This window comes from Ovis aries, chromosome 1, assembly GCF_016772045.2.
Source record: "Ovis aries strain OAR_USU_Benz2616 breed Rambouillet chromosome 1, ARS-UI_Ramb_v3.0, whole genome shotgun sequence".
In the NCBI taxonomy this organism is placed as follows: Eukaryota; Metazoa; Chordata; class Mammalia; order Artiodactyla; family Bovidae; genus Ovis; species Ovis aries.
The window spans coordinates 188,092,596-188,112,339 of record NC_056054.1 but is presented as its reverse complement, the minus strand read 5'-3'; the positions used below and the strand labels follow the sequence as shown (position 1 = coordinate 188,112,339).

Here is a 19,744-nt window from a genome sequence, read left to right as displayed (position 1 = left end):
AAGCAGACCCAGCCCTAGGGCTCCCCTGGTTCTAATCCAGCCAGCCCACCCTGACCCCCATCAGTTTCCTTCCTGCCCAACCAGGGTAGGGCGGACATTTGCGCAAGGACCACAGCAAGTCACAGATGGACTCTGGATGAAATCACGGATGTCCTGAGGATGCAGAGCAGATGGAGGGCAGACTATGAGGGGGGAGAGAGAGTTAGGAATTGATGAGGAGGAAAGGTTACAGGAAAGAAGAGATTGGGGGATGGTATTAGGAGTTTCTTGCCCGTTGGAGTTGAATCCCTGATTCTCTGCTAATGAGCTGTGTGACCTTGAGCAAATGCTTGACTTCTCTGTGCCACAATGGTCTGATCTGTGATATGGGGACAATCGTAGTGTGTACCTCATAGCTTGCTAAGAGGATCCAATGGGCTAATCCATATAAAGTACTTACAGCAGTGTCTGGAGCACCGTGAGTGCTCAGTCATACATGTCAACTATTGTAACTGCACTTTGTGTTGGGGGTGGGAACAGGGTTAGCGCCCCCAGGTCACCAAGCTGGCGGGGGCTGTAGGATGCCCATCTAGGGAAATGGAAGTGGTCGAGTGCTCCCAGCTCTGTCTTCTTCCTCCCTCATGGCCTGACCCACCCCTTGTTCCTCTTCTGTCCCCAGAGCCAAACTTTGTTGCAGCCTATGACATCGGGCTGTTTGCATACTTCTTCCTGCGGGAGAACGCAGTGGAGCACGACTGTGGACGCACCGTGTACTCTCGGGTGGCCCGCGTGTGCAAGAACGATGTGGGAGGTCGCTTCCTGCTGGAGGACACTTGGACCACGTTCATGAAGGCCCGGCTCAACTGCTCCCGCCCGGGTGAGGTCCCCTTCTACTACAACGAGCTGCAGAGCGCCTTCCACCTGCCCGAGCAGGACCTCATCTACGGGGTCTTCACCACCAACGTGTGAGTCCCTGCCTTCCCTCCTACTCTCCCCTGGATGTCAGGGACCAGTTCTGACCTGCCTTCACAGCCTGGCGGCCTCGGGCAAGTCCCTGTCTTCGTTTCTCTTTCTGTAAAATGGGGATGGCTGTGCCTTCTGCCCTGGGTCCTTTGAGGATTTTGTGGCTCACTGCCTCTTGAGAGGTGAGCACTTGTTCTGGGTTGCTGCGACGGGCAGGCCTAGGCCAGATGTGAGGAAAATAGAAGGAGCTGGATTGTGACTCCATGAAAGAAGAACTTGCTGGGGATGAAAGTGCAGCAGGCTGTCTTTGATGAGGGGGTGACAGCCCTGGGAGGGTCCTCCAGCTGCCCACAGGAGACGCTCAGAGAGGTCTCTACCCTTCCAACTTCAGGACGCCATGATCCCACTAAATCTAACCAGCAGAGTCTTGTCGCAATCCTGACTGCCCTGGAAAACACAGGCTGGGAATTAGAAGGGTAACCCCCCACTGAGATCATGAGTCTGTCCTCCACTGCCTCCTTCTGTGTATAGGCTGATCCATTCAGGTGACTTTTGTACAGAGAATGCTGAATGGGCAGCAAAGACGGAGAAATGAATTTGCTGTCCAGCATGCTGAGGGGGGTTCTCAGTAAGGACATCAGAAATACAGGAAGCAGAGAGTGGTGTTTGCTTACTTAGGGCCCAGCTAGCAGGACTGGATGAGAGCCAGATTAGCCACAGAATGGGCTATGGACGGGGGAAGGGAAAGCAGGGAAGCTGGAACAGAGAAGCCATCCAAGCTAGGGGACAGACATGTGACACAGCCATGTGCTGGGAGCCGGGCGCTGACAGCTGGGGCTTAGTGACCAGTCCACCATCAGCAGTAGAAGGTAGGCAGCTGTGAGCAGAGGGCAGGAGTCACGGGTAAGGCATCAGGGGAAAATAGCAATGTGAGTTTAAACCACAAATTGTTTATGTATTGTGCGCCTTCTCCATGTCCCAGGTTCTTGTCAAATGGAGGTGAGGGTGGGAGACAGGCCAGCGAGCAACAGCAGACCTGACTCTGCCTATAAGGAGCTTATGTTCTCGAGAGGGTTGTTATTAAATGCCCAGTTTTAACTGCAAGAAAATCTCCAGAGGGAAAGGGCAGTGTGCAGAGAAGCTATGATCACTATGGAGGGGTGATAATCAGGGAACGCTTCCTGTAGGAAGTGATATCTACAGGATGGCTGGGAATTAACGAAGGGACAGGAGCATTCCAGCCTGAGGCAACAATATGCACAAAGTTTCAAGGTGGGGAAAAATGTGTGAGGAACTGAGAGATCTGTGTGGCAGGAACCTGGTGGGTGAGGAGCAGAAAGACACGAGAGTTGGCTGAAGGGCAGGCATGGGCGGATTATAGACAGGAGGGCCTTGTAGACTGCTTTAAGGGTATTGATCTATATCCTAAGAGTAAGGAGAAGTTATTGGAGGGTTTGAAGCAGGACAAGGGCTAGCTCAGATGTGCATTTGGCAAGTCACTCCAGTTCCCGCATGCAGGATGGATTAGAGGAAACTGGACTTACTGCAGGAACAGTGTGGTGTCCTGGAAGAGAGTGGGGGCTGCGACCAGGTGGCGGGGGGGTGTGGGGAGGGTGGTGGTGGTGAAACGCACATATTCGGGAGAGGGACTGAGTGCAGAGAACAGCCTGGTAACATTTGGTGTACTGGTATCCTCTCTCCAAACTGTCCACATCAGACTCAGAGAAACATTTGTTTCTATGAATGAAAGGGATCTGAGAGGTCATCTGGCTGCAGGTGTTGAGCTGCAGCATAGAACACTGGTTTGGTAACCAGGTTGTTGCTTTTATTTTTTTAGTAAAATAATAAAACAGAATTGACTGGAAAAAAACCAGAGGATAATGTATTTAGTAAGGTGATACGTTGTTTCATGAAAACGCATTGCAAATGTGTATGTCTATAGTATGTGTGTGTCATACTGAGTTGTCATATAAAATGTATGGTGGACCATGAACTAATATGTTTGAAAACCACTGACTTTGTTTGCCCTCCCACTGAATAAAGGAAGGGGAAGAGAAGCACAGAAGGATCCACCAGTTTTTCTCATCCATGGCTCCTTTTTTCCTGGGGGGTTTCCAGAGCGTAAGGACCATGTCTCCTCCTTCTCTGAGATCCCCGTGATACAGAAGGCCCCAGACTCACCTAGGTGCTCAGTAAGCCTTGGAGCTGTGCCACACTGACTTGACAGCTGGAGGTTGGATTTAGGGGAGGGTGCCGAGACCTCCAGAGAAGGCAGCATCCCGCCATCTCTTGCCTTTCAGAAACAGCATCGCTGCGTCTGCTGTCTGCGCCTTCAATCTCAGTGCCATCTCCCAGGCTTTTAATGGCCCGTTTCGCTACCAGGAGAACCCCAGGGCTGCCTGGCTCCCCATCGCCAACCCCATCCCCAATTTCCAGGTACTGCTTCTCCTCCCCTTTCCCTCGCATCACATACCACCCTGCCCCAGACTATCAGCCACAAGCTGATGCCCAACTACTTAGTGTAACTGCCAAATGTGTCCCTGCTGGTCTATGCCCATCTGTGGGGTCTGCAGGGGTTCCCTAAGAGGGTGGAAACCTCAAGACTGGAGAGAGAAAGGAAGAGTGGATGGGATGCAGAGCAAGGCAGCCTGCTCTGAGCCATCTCTAAATGTGACCCCTCACCTCCTGACAGGGAGGGAGGTCGGACCTCAGCCCTCCTCAGTATGGGGGAGTGGGGGTGTGGGGCACACTCACAAGCTGTCTGGCCAGGAGTTTGTTCTCAGTCTACCCAGCATGGGTAGTGATGCCCAGAAGGTCTCTGAGTACCAGGACTGGTCAGAGCCTAGACAGGGTGGTATGAGCATCCCCAGTGTGTGATGGAGAAGCGGGAAGAGCCACAGGACAAAGAAAAATACAGATGGTTGACTTTCATATCCGTCCAACTTCCTGCCCAGGGGACAGAACGGAGCAGGGAAAGACCTCAGGCTTTTCAGTCATACAGTCCTGACCCAGATCTAGCCCTCTCTATGTGTGACCTTAGGCAAGTCACTCAACCTCCTTGAGTCCCTTTACCCTGATCTGGCACATTGGGATAATACCACCAACCTCATAGATTCGTTGGAGGGTTGACATGCACCTGACCAGGATCCCTAGAATGATACGCACCTGACATGCTCAGTAAATGACAGTTGCCCTCCAGCTTTGGTTTAGAAGGGGTAAGAACCTTGAGATGAGAGGGACGCGGGAGAGGGAAGGCAGAGCTTGGCCCAACGTGGCGGGGTGAGGAGTGCACTGACCGAGACAGCATAAAATAACAGGACACTTGTTATCTACACTCATATGATCAGCTTTTGGATAATCAAGCCCCCTTTTCATCTCCCTGCCCTCTCCACTCCTGGTACATCCCTCCTCCCCCATTTTCCAAGCTTTACTGTCCCTTAGTTCCCACAGATGAGGTATCTTCCTGGAAGAGAGTGCAGGACCCCTAGCGGGGATGTTGGGGGTGGGGAGCAGGGGCTGGAGAATCAGGGACTGGGTAGGGAGGAAGAAGGAGGGGACCCGGGATCATGGCAGCCCGGCGGCTGGGCACGTGTGACCGGCTCCCCGCCGCAGTGCGGCACCCTGCCGGAGGTGGGCCCCAACGAGAACCTGACGGAGCGCAGCCTGCAGGACGCACAGCGCCTGTTCCTGATGAGTGAGGCTGTGCAGCCCGTGACACCGGAGCCTTGCGTCACCCAAGACAGCGTGCGCTTCTCACACCTCGTGGTGGACCTTGTGCAGGCCAAGGATACGCTCTACCACGTGCTCTACATCGGCACGGGTGAGGCCGCCCCGCCCCGCCGGTGCTCCGGGTGGGAGGGGGTGGAGGGGTGGGCGACTGGGCTGCGAGGTTCCGGGGCCACCCTGAGGTTCAAGGCCACCCTGATCTGGTCCCTTCAGAGTCGGGCACCATCCTGAAGGCACTGTCCACGACGAGCCGCAGCCTCCGCGGTTGCTACCTGGAGGAGCTGCACGTGCTGCCCCCCGGGCGCCGGGAGCCACTGCGCAGCCTGCGCATCGTGCACAGCGCCCGCGCGCTCTTCGTGGGGCTGAGCGATGGCGTGCTGCGCGTCCCGCTGGAGAGGTGCGCCGCCTACCGCAGCCAGGGGTGAGTGGGCACCGCGCCGCGGCGGGCGGGCTGGCGAGCCGGATTCGCAGCGCCGATCTCTGTCGATCTCCCTGGGAACTGGAGATCCAACAGATGGAGCTTAGGAGTCAAGGTCCCCCTGGGGTGGCATCCTGACGCAGTCACGGAATGTGTGCCTTTGGACAAGTCACTTCTCTGAGCCCCGGTTTCCTCCTCATAAATCTTTGCAGGGTTTTTGTGAAGGCTGGTTGGGATAATCTGCGCAAACCACTTATCACTCTCCCTAGGAGGAGGATGTGTTGAGCACAAGGTGGTGGCTTGCTATCCCTGTTGTCAAGCCCGTAGTGAAGGCCTGGCGGCCATCTCCAGCCGATTTACTCTCAGTCCCTTCAGTTCAGAGAGGGGCCTTTATCTTTGAAACCACAGCACTTACTACCCAGATGTGAGGGCAGATGGGAGGCTATGCTCCCCAAGCTTGCCCTTCTAACTTCCCCACTTAGAAGAGGCAGAGAGATCTGGCGTGGGTAGGGTGGAGGTGAGGAGCCAGGTGGAGACCCGACCTCCCGGCTGCTTCTGCCATCGGTTCTCCAAACCTTAGCTTCTAGTGGATCCACAAATTTGATAACGACACTGGCATTTAAGGGGGAAACAAAACCTGTCCCAAAGCCAAACACAGATGTATCTCAGACTCCTAACCACCGGAGGCTACCCTGAGCTGCCCCCCCTCCCCCATTATGGAGATAATAAAAAATTGCCTGCAGCTGGTATAGCCAAGGCCCCGTGGGCTCCTGTGGCCTTTGCAACACAGGGACCTCCTGGCTGTGCCCATCTGTTCTCAAGATTTGGGAGACAAATGGCATGCCTGCTGCCAATGGTTGTTGTCCAGTCCTGGTGGAGGGTGCTAGGAACTGAGGATGGGCCTGGAGGACCGGAGAGGAGGCTGGAAGGTCATGGGTTGACAGGGGGTGGGGTTGGGGGTGGGCTGGGAGTGGAAGGCAGTGGGCAAACGCCCAAACTTCCCTCAGTCCTAATGCAGGGCTCCATCAGCAAAGCACCAAACATGCTAAGCCCTCCCGCACTCAGAGTTCTTTGCAGGCTGTCGGCGTGAGAAGAGGGAGGCCAGATGAAACAAGGCCTGGAACACTCATTTCTCTTAGGGCTCTGGTTGGTGAGAGAAGCCTTGATGTTAATCTGACTGACGTGTGGGCAGAGACGGGGGTATACTGCAAGGGGCTTGAGTGGTGGAATTGGATACACCTGGGGCTCCACCAGCTGTATGATCTTGAGCAAGTTACTGAACCTTTTGAACTTTGGCTTTCTCAGTGGGAAAATAGGGGGAAATTGTGATGAAGCAATTTAATTTTCCACTCTAGTATTCTTGCCTGGAGACTCCCATGTAAAGAGGAGTCTGACAAGATACAGTCCATTGGGTCGCAAAGATTTAGACATGACTGAAGCAACTAACACACACTGAGATACCAGGGGATAGGACTTAGATGCATGAATTTGGGGAGATACATTTTAGGCCATAACAGCTGAACAGATCTTCAGGCATTCAGTTTTCCCACCTCTGCTGCTACTGCTGCTAAGTTGCTTCAGTCGTGTCCGACTCTGTGTGACCCCATAGACGGCAGCCCACTAGGCTCCCCCGTCCCTGGGATTCTTCAGGCAAGAACACTGGAGTGGGTTGCCATTGCCTTCTCCAATGCATGAAATTGAAAAATGAAAGGGAAGTCGCTCAGTCGTGTCCGACTCTTCACGACCTCATGGACTGCAGCCTACCAGGCTCCTCTGTCCATGGGATTTTCCAGGCAAGAGTACTGGAGTGGGTTGCCATTGCCTTTCCCACCTCTAACATGTACAAAATCAGCTCCAGGAGGTACTGGAGAATCAGCTGGATAAAGTATGTAAGAGTATACTGTTCGGAGTTCAAGCACCAAACACACCTCGATAATTATTCCTGCAGGTCAAGGACCCATTTTATGTCCATAGGGTTGCAAAGAGTCAGACACTACTGAAGTGACTTATGTGAAGTCTCTCAGTCGTGTCTGACTCTTTGCGACCACATGGACACCAGGCTCCTCCATCCATGGGATTTTCCAGGCAAGAATACTGGAGTGGATTGCCATTTCCTTCTCCAGGGGATCTGCCCAACCCAGGAATTGAGCCTGGGTCTCCCTCATTGCAGGCAGACGCTTTACCATCTGAGCCACCAGGGAAGTGACTTAAGACGCATGCTATTTAATTTTGGCAAACAAACTGTAAGGATTGGGAATAATGCTCACGAAGTACCTAGTCCAGCAAGTGAGTCATCATTGGTAACTAGTGTCCTAGTTCCTTTTTTTATCTCTGCAAATGCATTTAGGGGCCATCAGCCTCCTGGGCTCTCTGGAGTCTCAGCATCTGTGACATTGAATACAGACAGCACTGCTTGGCAATGAATCATGGTGTTTCCCTCATATCTTGTCTTCTTTAACTCTTGTGTCATTATTAAACTTTTCACATGTACCCTATTCTTTAAGGGGATGTAAATCCTCGAAGGTAAAGCCAGTGTCCCAGTATTTTCTATACTCCACCAGGGGAGCCACACTCAGCCCCATGCACAAAGTGGCCTTCCACACATGACTGATCCTGAAGTTGATTGATTATTTGGCCTTGAGAGGAGGTTGGTGCAGGAGAGGAGTGGGACTGGAAAGTGGATTGAGGCCAGCTAAGAATGCCAAGGGAGGATTTTGACTTGAATTCTGTGACTGGGGACACTAAAGTGGTCTTTGAGCAGGGGAGTAGAGTGATGGGCAGTGTGAATAGGTGTTTTACAAAGATCAAGCAGTCAGTGGCGAGTAGCTTTGTCGCAGGGCAGATGGTTGGCCAGGGTGAGCTGCTGTGGCTCTGGGCCAGATATGATGTAATGGGGGCTGCAGTGGATGAAAGGAAGGATGGTGCCAGTTGCTTCCCCATGCACGTGGTGCTGCAGACGGGGGGCAGGGAGGTCACGGAGCGTGGCCAGGTGGGACAGAAAGATAGACAGAGGTCAGTTCGGAATCTAATACTTCTGATAAGAGGCCTTGGTGTGTACAGTAGAAACTCTACTGTACTGCTGCAGGTGGATGTAAAACGTGCAGTCTCGTTAATGAGAAGTTAACAGGATGAACAGAGTAAGCCCGTGCCGCCAGCAGGCTGTGCACTCTGGGAGTCTGGGAGCCACCTGCCCATCACACTGTATCAGAATGTGTGCTGGAGCGAGGCAGTTTGTCCCAGGGTTCTACTGTGTGCCACGATAGGCATTTCTTTCCTTTTTCCTCATTTCTTCCAAAGCTGGCAAGAAGCTGAGGACAGGTAAGCAGAGGCCCCTTCAGGGCCCCTCCTCTGTCCAGAATCCAGGGACTTGTCTCTAGATCCCTCCTTTCACTCAGGCAAACTTCAGCCCCATGGGGCATGACCAGGACACTGAGCTGACCACAGGGAGACCAGGGCTCACAGGAGAAGGAGCAAAGGGAATGAATGCTGACTAGCTCTACAAAGCAGTGTTTTATGCCTGAAGAACAGCCCCCTTCCTCCTTCATGCCACCCTGGAGTGAGGGGCCTGTCTTGCCAGCTTATCCCAACCTCCCTCCCTGGCAGAGGGTCTGGGCTCCCTCCACTGCCATTTTAAGTAATGACCACTTGCTCCCAAGCTCCACCGTGGACAGCTCCCATTGTGAAACTATGGCTACACGGTGTTGGAATCGGCCTCCTTGTAAATTCCACCATCCATCTTTGTCCTACTTCTGAGCCCATGGAATGAACCTGTTCCCTTTTGTAATGACTGCTTGAGACACTGCAGTAAAAAAGACATGGTGATATATTATTGGTCTGAGGGCTAACTTTATGAAAGAAACTCTTAACTGCCACCCATTCCTGCCATCAGAGACACACTTTAACTCTCCTCTGCTTGGAGCTTTAATTTTCTTAAGGACATTCTCTGCTCTGGAAGCTTTGAAGTGGCCTTTGGTCAAAAGCAGCAAATGTGGACAAGCAAAGAGCTCAGGCGCTGGTGCCAGGGGAGTCTCGCAGATCCCCTCGGGCAACCTGGGCCAGGGCAGGGCAGATGTGTCCGTGGAGAATCTGCTCTCCTTTCTTCTCTGGGAGTACTGAGTGTAGGAGAGGCTGAGGGTGAGGGATCCTGACTGAGGGGCTGGGGCCAGCATCTACTCTGGGTGTTTCTTTGCTCTTTATCCTGTCATGGGTTAGAAATACAGGATACCTCATCTCTTGACTTGGGAACCCTGACAAAAGTGGCCCTGGAACAGCAATTCTAAAGGCTCTTATTCATTATAATCACCTGAGGAATATTTCAAAGACGCCAGTGCCTGGGCTTACTCCAGTCCTGAAAGCCCAGAAATAGGAGGGGTTTTGTTTTGTTTGCTTAAGCTGTTTTAAAAAATCCCCAGGAGATTCTAATTTGTACTCAAGACTGGGAACAACTGTTCTAGAACTGGTTAGACCCTAGATGAAAGAAGTAGCATGAGGCAAACTGCGTTCCTCCAGAATCTTCTGTTTTTACCTTGTATAAATCAATTCAAATTTTCTACTCTTATCCATTCTCTCTTCTAGCATATGATTGTTTTTGATGGGTAGAATCATATTATTAATCACTAGTCATGGCTAGTTCTCTTTTTATTATTTAATCTGTACTGTTTGTGCAGTACCATGTCAGTGCTTCTTGAGTTTGATACCCATTTCTGAGAGCTGAGGCAAATACACTCAGGAATGGGCTTTACTGAGTTCTGATTGACTGAATCTGCTCACAGCAAATTTGGCCCAAACATCAGCGGGTAAGCAGAACCTCAAAAGCACCAGTTGCTGGGACTACTTTTGCACATATATTGTATTTAGTCCCATGACGTCTAGTTTGACTCATTTGCTGGTGAAACACCCCCAGACCAAACCATTGATCCTGAATGAAAACATGAGCACCTGTACATTGTATAATTTACACAAATTGTCCTTGAGAGAACAAAGTGGAAACGTAGCAACATAGCAACAGATGAGCATTCTGGATTTCCAGGTGGGCCATGGTGTGCTTACTGGCAATCATCGAGGCTGGCAGTCACTGAAACCCCAGGCATTGTCTCACTTATATGAGGCCATAAGTTACTGGAGCAAGAGACAGCACTGTCTTTGATCTCCTCTGGCGAGGAGAGGAGCCCCACTCTCTTCTTTATAAGGTCTTCATATAACTTCTTTTCTCTTTGGAGCCTGATATGGCCTACTGAACTCACCGAAAATAAAGAACTCCCCTGACAGGTGATTTTCCCTGAAGCTTCAAGAGAAAAGATTCTATCCTAGAGACACGAAAAGGGGCAGCCCCTTGACTCCGTTGTGTGTCCCTTCAGTGCCAGGCAGCCTTTGGCCGACGGAAAATCCCTCTGCAGACTCAGGTCGTGGCGTGGGCTCCCCCACCCTCTGCCATGCGGCACCTCCTTCACCCCAAGCCTCTTCTGCTTTCTACCCTCCGATTTCTGCTCCACTCTCAGTGTGCTCCTAGATTGTCCAGAGCAGGCCCACTGCCGTGGAGCAGCCAAGCCTTGTCAGAGGGAGTGGAAGTTGGGGAAAGAAAGGCAGAAGGGACCCAGGGTATCCCCTGAGATTAGTGGTGGGCTCTCTGGGTGTTGGAGGGAACTTCCTTCAGGCTTCAGAAGCTGAGATTGTGTTTACTTAGCAATGGATAGCACATCCTGATTCCCTAATTCCCATACTCTTTTCCTCCCTCCTTGAAGTCTTATTGGTAAAGATACAGTTTTTTGTTGTTAAAAACTATAGAGGATACAATGACTAAGTCAGAAGGAGAAAGGAAAGAGAGGAGCCTAGGATGTGAGAAGTGGGGGCTTTGAGGCGTGCATCGGTGTGTGAACCATTCCTCTCCTGGCTTACTGCAGATCGACGAGATCAGCCTGCCTGGGAAGGGGGACCTGGGATGTGACCCCTGCCCCATCCCAGTTATGATGTTAGTGCACTGGACTCTGGGCCCTGCCACTGAGCAGCACAAGCGTGTGGATGTCCAGGTGACCCTGGATTATGTCCCCTGCATCTATGCTTTAAGGCATGGGCCCATGGGTGTGTGAAGTCAGATGCAGCCTCCAGCAGGGACGCAGAAGCGCAAGGGGAAGAGTGTGGTGGTGGTGGTGGTGGTAGGGGGTGCCTAGATTCTAACCCCAGCTCGGTCACGTAAAATTTGTGTGATCTTCGGGAAATACCTCTTCCCTTCTCTGTGACTGTTTCTTCCTCTGTTTAACAAAAAGGTTGTATTATGGATGTCCACAATTCCCAACCTGGGTCCCACTAGAATCATCCACAAGCTTTTAAACCCCCTACCACCCACTCAGAGATTCTGGGAGTCTGGGATGGGCCCAACTATCAGTACTTTTCAAAAAGCTCCTTTAGTGATTCTGATGTGCAGCCAGGGTTGAGAACCACTGATTCAGATCATCTGTAAGGTCCTTTCCATCACTATAATCATAGCGTCTGGCAGGGAGGTACTGCCTCTTTGGGTTTCTGCTCACCACATCTTCGCCTGTGGCCCTAGATGTGCAGTGTGGAACCCCTGACTCAGGCAAGTACTCAGACTCAGTAGTTTCTTGGTTAAGTGTGCAGGCTCTGGAGGGTAAGAGTGTGAGTCCAGGGTTAGCTCTGGTTTTCCTCCATATAACATGGGGATATTAACAGTACCTTCCTCACTGAGTTGTTGCATTGAGTTAATTCACACTTGTAAAGTGCTTGAAATGATGCCTGGCATACAGTAAGTAGCCAAGGAACTTAGTTACTATTGTGGAAGACACCTGGATGAGAGGGGTGTCCAGAGAGGAGTGTCCAGGCATATTCTTGGGATGCAGACGAGGGTGGGAGTCCAGTGGGCTTGAGGCTCCGGACCTCTGTCTGGCAGGGCCTGCCTGGGGGCACGGGACCCGTACTGCGGCTGGGATGGAAAGCAGCAGCGTTGCAGCACTCTCGAGGACAGCTCCAACATGAGCCTCTGGACCCAGAACATCACAGCATGTCCTGTGAGCACCCTTTTGTAGCCCCTACCAGGGACCTCTTCCCCCGAATTCAGGCCAACTGTCCATCAGTGTCCCCACAGCCCTAGGACCTTGTGTCTTCCCTGCCCCTGCCTTGGGTGACAGGGTCCTGCTCCCACTGTGTGTCCACAGGTGCGAAATGTGACTCGGGATGGGGGCTTTGGCCCATGGTCACCGTGGCAACCATGTGAGCACTTGGATGGGGACAACTCAGGCTCTTGCTTGTGTCGGTCCCGAGCCTGTGACTCCCCTCGACCCCGCTGTGGGGGCCTCGAGTGCCTGGGGCCAGCCATTCACATTGCCAACTGCTCCAGGTATGTGAGGATACAGGGCTTGCCCACGGTGGCCTTGGGATGGAGTAAGGGGAATGGAGCAAATGGGGCATCATCCCAGCCAGGTGTTTGCACTAAGGAACAGAAATTACTTCAGGGCTGTGTAGGAGACTGGACAGGTGGCTGAGGTCCGAGGCAGGAAACGAGCACTGGGAGAGTTTCCACGCCAGCGGGAGAGAAGTGTCTGCCTGGTGGTGCTTTGCACACAAAGAGGAAGTCTGGATAGGCATGGGAGTCACTCCCAGACGATCTATAGCCTCAATAAGCCTTGCAGTCCCCAACTGGAAGGACAGCATGGGATGGCGGTAGCCACCTATCACTCTGAGCTTCTCTAAATGGGGGTTACAGTGCCCTCCCTGAAGATTGTTGGGAGGGTTAAATGAGTCTCTCTCTCTACATATATATACGTAGAGAGAGGGAGAGAGAGCCACCTATTACCTGGGGACTCCCTAAAGTGGTTAAAATAAATAATCCATAACTCCAGACACTCTTAAAATAATTTTATATCCATTTATTAACTTAACCATCACAACACCCTCATGGAGTAGGATACAATCAGTATCCTTACTTTAAAGGTAAGAGCATGATGAAACACAGAAGATTTCGATAAATCGCCCAGCCTTAAAAAAAAGCCAGTTAGTTGCAGAACCACAATTTGTAAGGTCTGCCAGCCAACAAGGCTGAAACAAAGGCTTCAGATGGGAAAGGACTGCTTCTCTAGAGAAGATGTCCTTTGTCCCTGCAAGTAGAGGCCATGTCCTGTCTCTGTGCTCTAACCATGAGGACAGCCTGATGTCTAGAAGAAGGCCTCGATCTATGTTCGAGGAATGAACAAATGAATGCAGGAGTACGTCATTCCTGAGATGGTTTGGTTAGGAGCTATTGTATTTCCCGTGAATGGCACGTCCTGACAACAATACAAAACTCATCTATGCAGATGTTATTAGATGGGCGAGGCTAGGACTCAGAGGGTCATTGTCTCTGCCCCCTCTGGCCCCACCAGGAACGGGGCATGGACACCGTGGTCGTCTTGGGCCCTGTGCAGCACCTCCTGTGGGATCGGATTCCAGGTCCGCCAGCGGAGCTGCAGCAACCCTGCGCCGCGCCACGGGGGCCGCATCTGCGTGGGCAAGAGTCGGGAGGAGCGGTGAGCTAGGGTGTGGCTGGAGGTTTCCGCGACAAGCCATCCCCGAGGTCCCCGACTTCCCGGGCCCCCCAGAAGGTGGTCTGGATTCTCCGGGTGATCCAATGGACCCTCGTTTTCCCAATTTTCCCAAGTCTCACAATCCCAGTGACCTCTCATAGGAAAAGGAGGAGTAATGACTCCTCCCGTTCTGCACCTCAGGTTCTGTAACGAAAACACGCCTTGCCCGGTGCCCATCTTCTGGGCATCCTGGGGCTCCTGGAGCAAGTGCAGCAGCAACTGTGGGGGCGGCGTGCAGTCGCGCCGCCGGACCTGTGAGAACGGCAACTCCTGCCCGGGCTGCGGCGTGGTGAGGGTCCGGCCGAGGCGGGGGCGGGCGCGGGATGCTTGGACCCGCAGCCCAGGGTAGGGCAGACGGGGCGGGATCGGAGCGCAGGGGCAGGCCAGGGTCTGCATGCTTGTGAAACAGCACCGGATCTCACCCCGAAGGAGTTCAAGACGTGCAACCCCGAGGCCTGCCCCGAAGTGCGGCGCAACACGCCGTGGACGCCGTGGCTGCCGGTGAACGTGACCCAGGGCGGGGCGCGGCAGGAGCAGCGCTTCCGCTTCACTTGCCGCGCGCCGCTGCCGGATCCCCACGGGCTGCAGTTTGGCCGGAGGAGAATGGAAACCAGAACTTGCCCGGCAGACGGCTCCGGAGCCTGCGACACTGACGGTACAGCCCCAGGGCGATGGGGGCAGGGAAGTAGGGGGAGGTGAAGTGAGAGCTGGGGGACGCGTGGGCGGGGAAGGGTTGTGGTTTGGGAGAAGGCTTAGGTGGCGCTAGTGGTAAAGTACATGCCTGCCAATGCAGGAGACGTAAGAGATGCTGGTTCGATCCCTGGGTTGGGAAGATTCCCTGAAGGGCATGGCAGCCTACTCCACGACTGAAGCGACTTAACATTTTTGCTAAAGTCAGCCCCCTCTGTTCCTCCAGCCCTGGTAGAGGATCTCCTGCGCAGCGGGGGCACCTCCCCGCTCATGGTGAGCGGGGGCTGGGCCGCCTGGGGCCCATGGTCCTCCTGCTCCCGGGACTGTGAGCTGGGTTTCCGCGTCCGCAAGAGAACATGCACGAACCCCGAGCCCCGCAACGGTGGCCTGCCCTGCGTGGGTGACGCCGCCGAGTATCAGGACTGCAACCCGCACGCTTGTCCAGGTAACCCTCCACCAAGGAATCTTGCCCAGGGAACCTCTCGCCCAGGGAACTCCCAGGCATCTGCTCAAGCGTGGAGACCACTCCTCCCCGCCCACTCTGCACACGGGGCCCCAGAGCAATTTCTTTGGCTCCTGAAAATGGACACAGCAGCGACTCCCAGGGACCAGGCATTTCCTCACCCTCTGTGCTGCTGTTTTCTCTTCCCTAATGGGTTAGCCGGAGAAGGTGCTTAATTTGACATGGAGTTGGTTTGGGGGGTCTTCTCTGCAGCCTGCATTTCCCGTGCCTCCCCTGAGGGAAGGGGGCACTCCCTCACAGTGGGCTGTAGGGGTGGGGTGGCCTGGGCAGAGTGACCTGGGATGGGGAAAAGACTGCCTTGGGCCCTGCCTGCACCCGCGGCCCCCTTCACACACCCCATGCCTTGCAGTGAGGGGTGCCTGGTCTTGCTGGACCGCTTGGTCCCCGTGCTCTGCCTCCTGCGGTGGCGGCCACTACCAACGCACCCGTTCCTGTACCAGCCCAGCGCCTTCCCCCGGCGAGGACATTTGTCTCGGGCTGCACACGGAGGAGGCGCTGTGTGCCACACAGGCCTGCCCAGGTACTGAGTGTGTCTAGCAGGATCTGGGGAGCAACTTTGGAGCCTGGCCATCCCCACTATGAGATCTGAGGAGTTAACTTCATCCCAACCTACAACCCACAGAAGGCTGGTCACCGTGGTCTGAGTGGAGTGCATGCACCGAGGACGGAGTGCAAAGCCGCGACAGGCACTGTGAGGAGCTGGTCCCTGGGCCCAGCACTTGTTCTGGAAACAGCAGCCAGAGCCGCCCCTGCCCTTACAGCGAGATTCCCGGTGGGTCTTCTAGCCAGCACCTTCACACCCACCCTTTCTGCTCTGAGTCCCCAACTTCCTTCCCCTTCTGAACTATTTTGGGGGTTGCGGGATGAAACACCAGAGTGGGACGTCCACACACTTCGGGCCTTTGTCCCTTCTCATCTAGTGGATGGGCCAACCCTTCTTAGAGGTGAGGTTCGGGGGGAGACAAAGGGGAGTGAAAGTCGCCAGTCCCAGTCCCACAGGTTACTGCTGACCCAGGGGTCCTTTGAGAGAGACATACTGAGCCCTAAGAGCCCATCCCCTCCCCTCCCTGCCTCTGACACCCACTCTGCTTGTCTTTGTGCAGTGATCCTGCCTGCCTCCAGTGTAGATGAGGCCACCAGCTGTGGAGGTAAAAGGAACCTGCCCCAGCTCACAACGCTGCATTTCTGCCCACCACCACCCCTACAAGGAGGAGGCCCACCTACTCCAAAATCTGGAGTCTACTTCTTGCTCTAGACATGCAGACCTTGTTGAGGTCTTGCACTGCTTTAGACCATATGTAGGGGAGTCCAGGCAGTTCCGCCCTTGTCCGCCAACTAAGAAGTGGTTGTCTAGTCTGTATTCAAGAGGAGTCACGCAACTCTACACCACTGGCTGCCTCTGACCCAAGCCACAGGTGGTCCTGTGAGACAGGTCCCTGCTGAAAAGGCCACTCAGCCCTCTTGTTTCTGATAGCTCTGGCCTGAAAGCCCTTTATGTCTCAGAGCCTCCTCTCAGAAGGCAGTTGGTGGGGGGTCTTCACAGTGGCCCTTTCCTTACTTCTGGCCTCTTGCTCTCCCAGGGTTCAGTCTCATCCACCTGGTGGCCACAGGTATCTCCTGCTTCCTGGGCTCTGGGCTGCTGACCTTGGTGGTGTACCTGTCCTGCCAACATTGCCAGCACCAGTCCCAGGAGTCCACGCTCGTCCATCCCGCCACCCCCAACCACCTGCACTACAAGGGTGGGGGCACCCCCAAGAATGAGAAGTACACACCCATGGAATTCAAGGTGGGAGCCCTCCTGTAGAAGCAGGGGCTAGGTGAAGGGTGCAGGGGTCCTGGCCCTAAGCTGGGCATCACTGGGATGGGCTCTCAGAGGGGGCAGTGGTATTATAAATAGAACACTGTGTCAACAGCCAGAATGTTCTCTCATCGATGGGCTCCCAACTTCCTTGCCCTGGCCTGTTCCCTTGCCCCATCTCTCCTTTTCACCCTTTCCTCTCTGGTTCCTTCCTTCTCCCACAGACCCTGAACAAGAATAACCTGATCCCTGATGACAGAGCCAACTTTTACCCATTGCAGCAGACCAATGTGTACACGACCACCTACTACCCAAGCCCACTGAACAAACACAGCTTCCGGCCTGAGGCCTCACCTGGACAACGGTGCTTCCCCAACAGCTGATATCACTGTCCTGGGGACTTGGGCTCCTTGCCTTCCAAAGGCACAGAGCAGGTGGCGATGGGACGGTGGAGCCAGTTTGGTGTTCTCCCTCTGCAGTAGGCCAGGAACTTGCTGCCTTGCCTTGCGGGGGTCCCATCCGGCTTCAGAGAGCTCTGGCTGGCAGTGACCATGGGGGAGAGGGCTGGCTTCAGGCTGGCACGTGGCTGCAGTTCTGGCTCAGCCCAGGTCTCTCATGGCCTGCTTGCAACCCACCATCGTGCTGATCTCCCCTGCCATGTCTGGGCTGTGGACCTGCTAGGCGTGTGAGGGAATTGGAGCGTGAGGCATCAGGAAGGCAGGCTCTTAGGTTTGGGCTGGAAATGATGGCCTGTGTGGCTCTCATGGGCTGAGTCTGCCCCTCTCTGGCTGGCCCCAGGAAGGGCCTGGGGCGCATCCCGATTATCTTGGAAAGAAACTAATCTAATGGCCCTAATAGTTCTGGATTCTCTGCCCAGGGCTGGGCCATCGTGGTGCTGCCCCAGTATGACATGGGGACCAAGGCTGGCCCAGGCTGTCCACCTTCTCCTAGCAGTCTGAACATGGCCCAGGGACGTCCCTCCGGTCAGAGGCAGTGGGGACTAGGGGCTGGAGGCTGATCTTTGCTGAGAAGTCCTTTAATCTGGGCTGACACATCCCTCAGCCTTTCCTTCAGAGTGCACGAATGGTAGCCCAGGAGCAAGGAAGGCGGGAGTCCAGCCCCCATGCTGCTCTGGAGACTGCCTTCCAGTTGCTGCTCGATGTAGCTGTTGGCTGAGACCTGCTTGGGAGTCTGTGCTGGCCCCTCATCTGTTCAGGAACATACACACACGTACACACACAATCACAATCTGCTACAGCAGCAAAAAGGATGTTAGGCTGTGGCATGATTAATTAAAGATGATACCCAGTCTCCAAATGTAACGTTGTCTTTGTGCATATGTTTGTGGGCTCTTCTTGGCATCGTCTGATCAATTAGGGTAATGCACTGGGGTGACAGATGGTCTTCTCATGGTGGGGCAGATGACCCAGGTAGAGTTTGACTTTAATAGAGGATAACTTGCCATTTGTGAATAAATCTCCACACACATGTTGCCCTAAACCCTTGTTGGAAAAGAGGTTACAGATAAACAAATTCACAAGTAGGGACACAGAAAACTCAAGGCAGTACAACAGGAAATGCCTGCCTGTTCCCTTAGCAGCACTATCAGGCTCCACAGTGGAAATATCTGAGTCCCACAGGGGAGTATTAATAAGGGGTATTTTATGAGGTATTTACACTGCTGAGTTTAATAAATCAAAATTGACTGAGAAATGAGTAAGCCTGTGAGGTGGGGGAAGCCTGCTGTAGTTTTTGCTGGATTAAATCAAAATAGCCTCAAAGTCTCAGCCCAGGAAATCAGTGCTTCCATTTTGGATGAGACTGATGGACATGATAAATTTAGAGAGCAATTTCCTAACTTAATTGGCTGGATCAATTCTTACAGGATTCCCAGCAAAATCTACTTGTAGGATAGGCTGTAAAGTGTGAGATCCTGGGGAAAGAGGAGGCAGAGAGTCTTGGGGAGGAGAGGGGGAGGAAGAAAAGAGCATTCCGGGCCCGTGTGTCTTGGAGAACTTTGTGCTCACCGGGACAAGGGCAACAGCAGTGGTCTCAGGCTGAGGCGGAGCCCAGTCAGAGCTCAGGGGACATACGAGCATTTCTGGGGATTCCTGCTCACCCTGTGAATGCAGAGCTTGTAGGGGTCTGTGCTAGATCTTGGGGCTTTGGATTCCCTTGGACTTTGTAGAGACAGGGAAGCTCAAGAGTGTTCCAGGGCCCAGGGTGCCTGCTTCACAGGGGTCACTCATATGTGCCTGGTACGGTTCAGGTCTGGAGGAAGTAGTCATGGAGAATTCCTGTGGCATGCCCAGCCACTGGGACTGGAATGGCAACAGTGGGAGGTAACCCCATGTGTCATGGCAAAATACACACCACACAGGCACGCACACACACACATACACACACTGAATTCTTTGTTCATAAAACCTGCTGTGTTTTTGGAGGCATGACCATTCATAACTCTGGAAAGGATCCACACTGCATGCAATTAGCTTGCATGGATGGCACAGGCTACTTCATAGCCTGGCCCAGAACTGAGGAAAACAGAAATGTGCTCCCTGATGAGGGTGTGATGCTCTCTGGCAGGTGCTTGAGGCCACATGGATGGCTGCATAGTATCAGGGAGCTAAAGTGGGAAAGAAAAAGGGGCTTCACTGGCTCAGCTGGCCCAGCAAGAAGCTCCAGCAAGAGGGAGGAAGATGCCAGGTTGGGTGCTCCAAGCCTTCTTGGGCCCTCTTGTCTCAAAATAACTCTGTGTGTATGTGTGTGCATTTTCTTCTTATTAAAGTAATATACTTTCGCTGCGGAAAATTTAGAGAATTCAGGAAACCAAAAAGTACAATTAACAGTTATGTCGAAAAACAAAGCAGAGACTTGGGGAATATAAATAAATGTGGTACCTCAACATCACTCCAAAAATATAGAGAACAAAAAACAAAAGCTCTGTCACTATTTTCAATAAAACTAGGATGTATCTGTAATCCCAAATCATAATATATGAAGACAGAAAGCAGATGAAGGAATAGCAATCATCTAGTAGGGTGGATGTGGGTCAAACCTGAGCACTCAATTTC

The 19,744-nt window shown here is 53.3% G+C and overlaps 1 protein-coding gene across 3 annotated transcripts in view; it reads left to right on the top strand.

Annotated features, from left to right (window-relative positions):
• The window catches only part of SEMA5B (semaphorin 5B), a 132,976-nt gene extending 114,984 nt beyond the window's left edge, over positions 1-17,992 (top strand). For 2 of the 3 annotated variants that reach the window (XM_042232260.2, XM_042232252.2), the window contains 15 exons: positions 659-944; positions 3,243-3,378; positions 4,555-4,762; positions 4,882-5,089; positions 11,991-12,108; positions 12,256-12,437; positions 13,459-13,602; positions 13,801-13,948; positions 14,089-14,314; positions 14,576-14,794; positions 15,222-15,392; positions 15,495-15,644; positions 15,976-16,020; positions 16,453-16,658; positions 16,895-17,992. In XM_042232260.2, coding sequence (XP_042088194.1) covers positions 659-944; positions 3,243-3,378; positions 4,555-4,762; positions 4,882-5,089; positions 11,991-12,108; positions 12,256-12,437; positions 13,459-13,602; positions 13,801-13,948; positions 14,089-14,314; positions 14,576-14,794; positions 15,222-15,392; positions 15,495-15,644; positions 15,976-16,020; positions 16,453-16,658; positions 16,895-17,053 — 2,606 coding nt within the window. In that variant the 3' untranslated portion in view covers positions 17,054-17,992. Of the gene's footprint in view, positions 1-658; positions 945-3,242; positions 3,379-4,554; positions 4,763-4,881; positions 5,090-11,990; positions 12,109-12,255; positions 12,438-13,458; positions 13,603-13,800; positions 13,955-14,013; positions 14,315-14,575; positions 14,795-15,221; positions 15,393-15,494; positions 15,645-15,975; positions 16,021-16,452; positions 16,659-16,894 lie in introns of all 3 variants that reach the window. The other variant, XM_060418594.1, reaches the window with a different exon arrangement.
• The last annotated feature ends 1,752 nt before the right edge of the window (positions 17,993-19,744 follow it).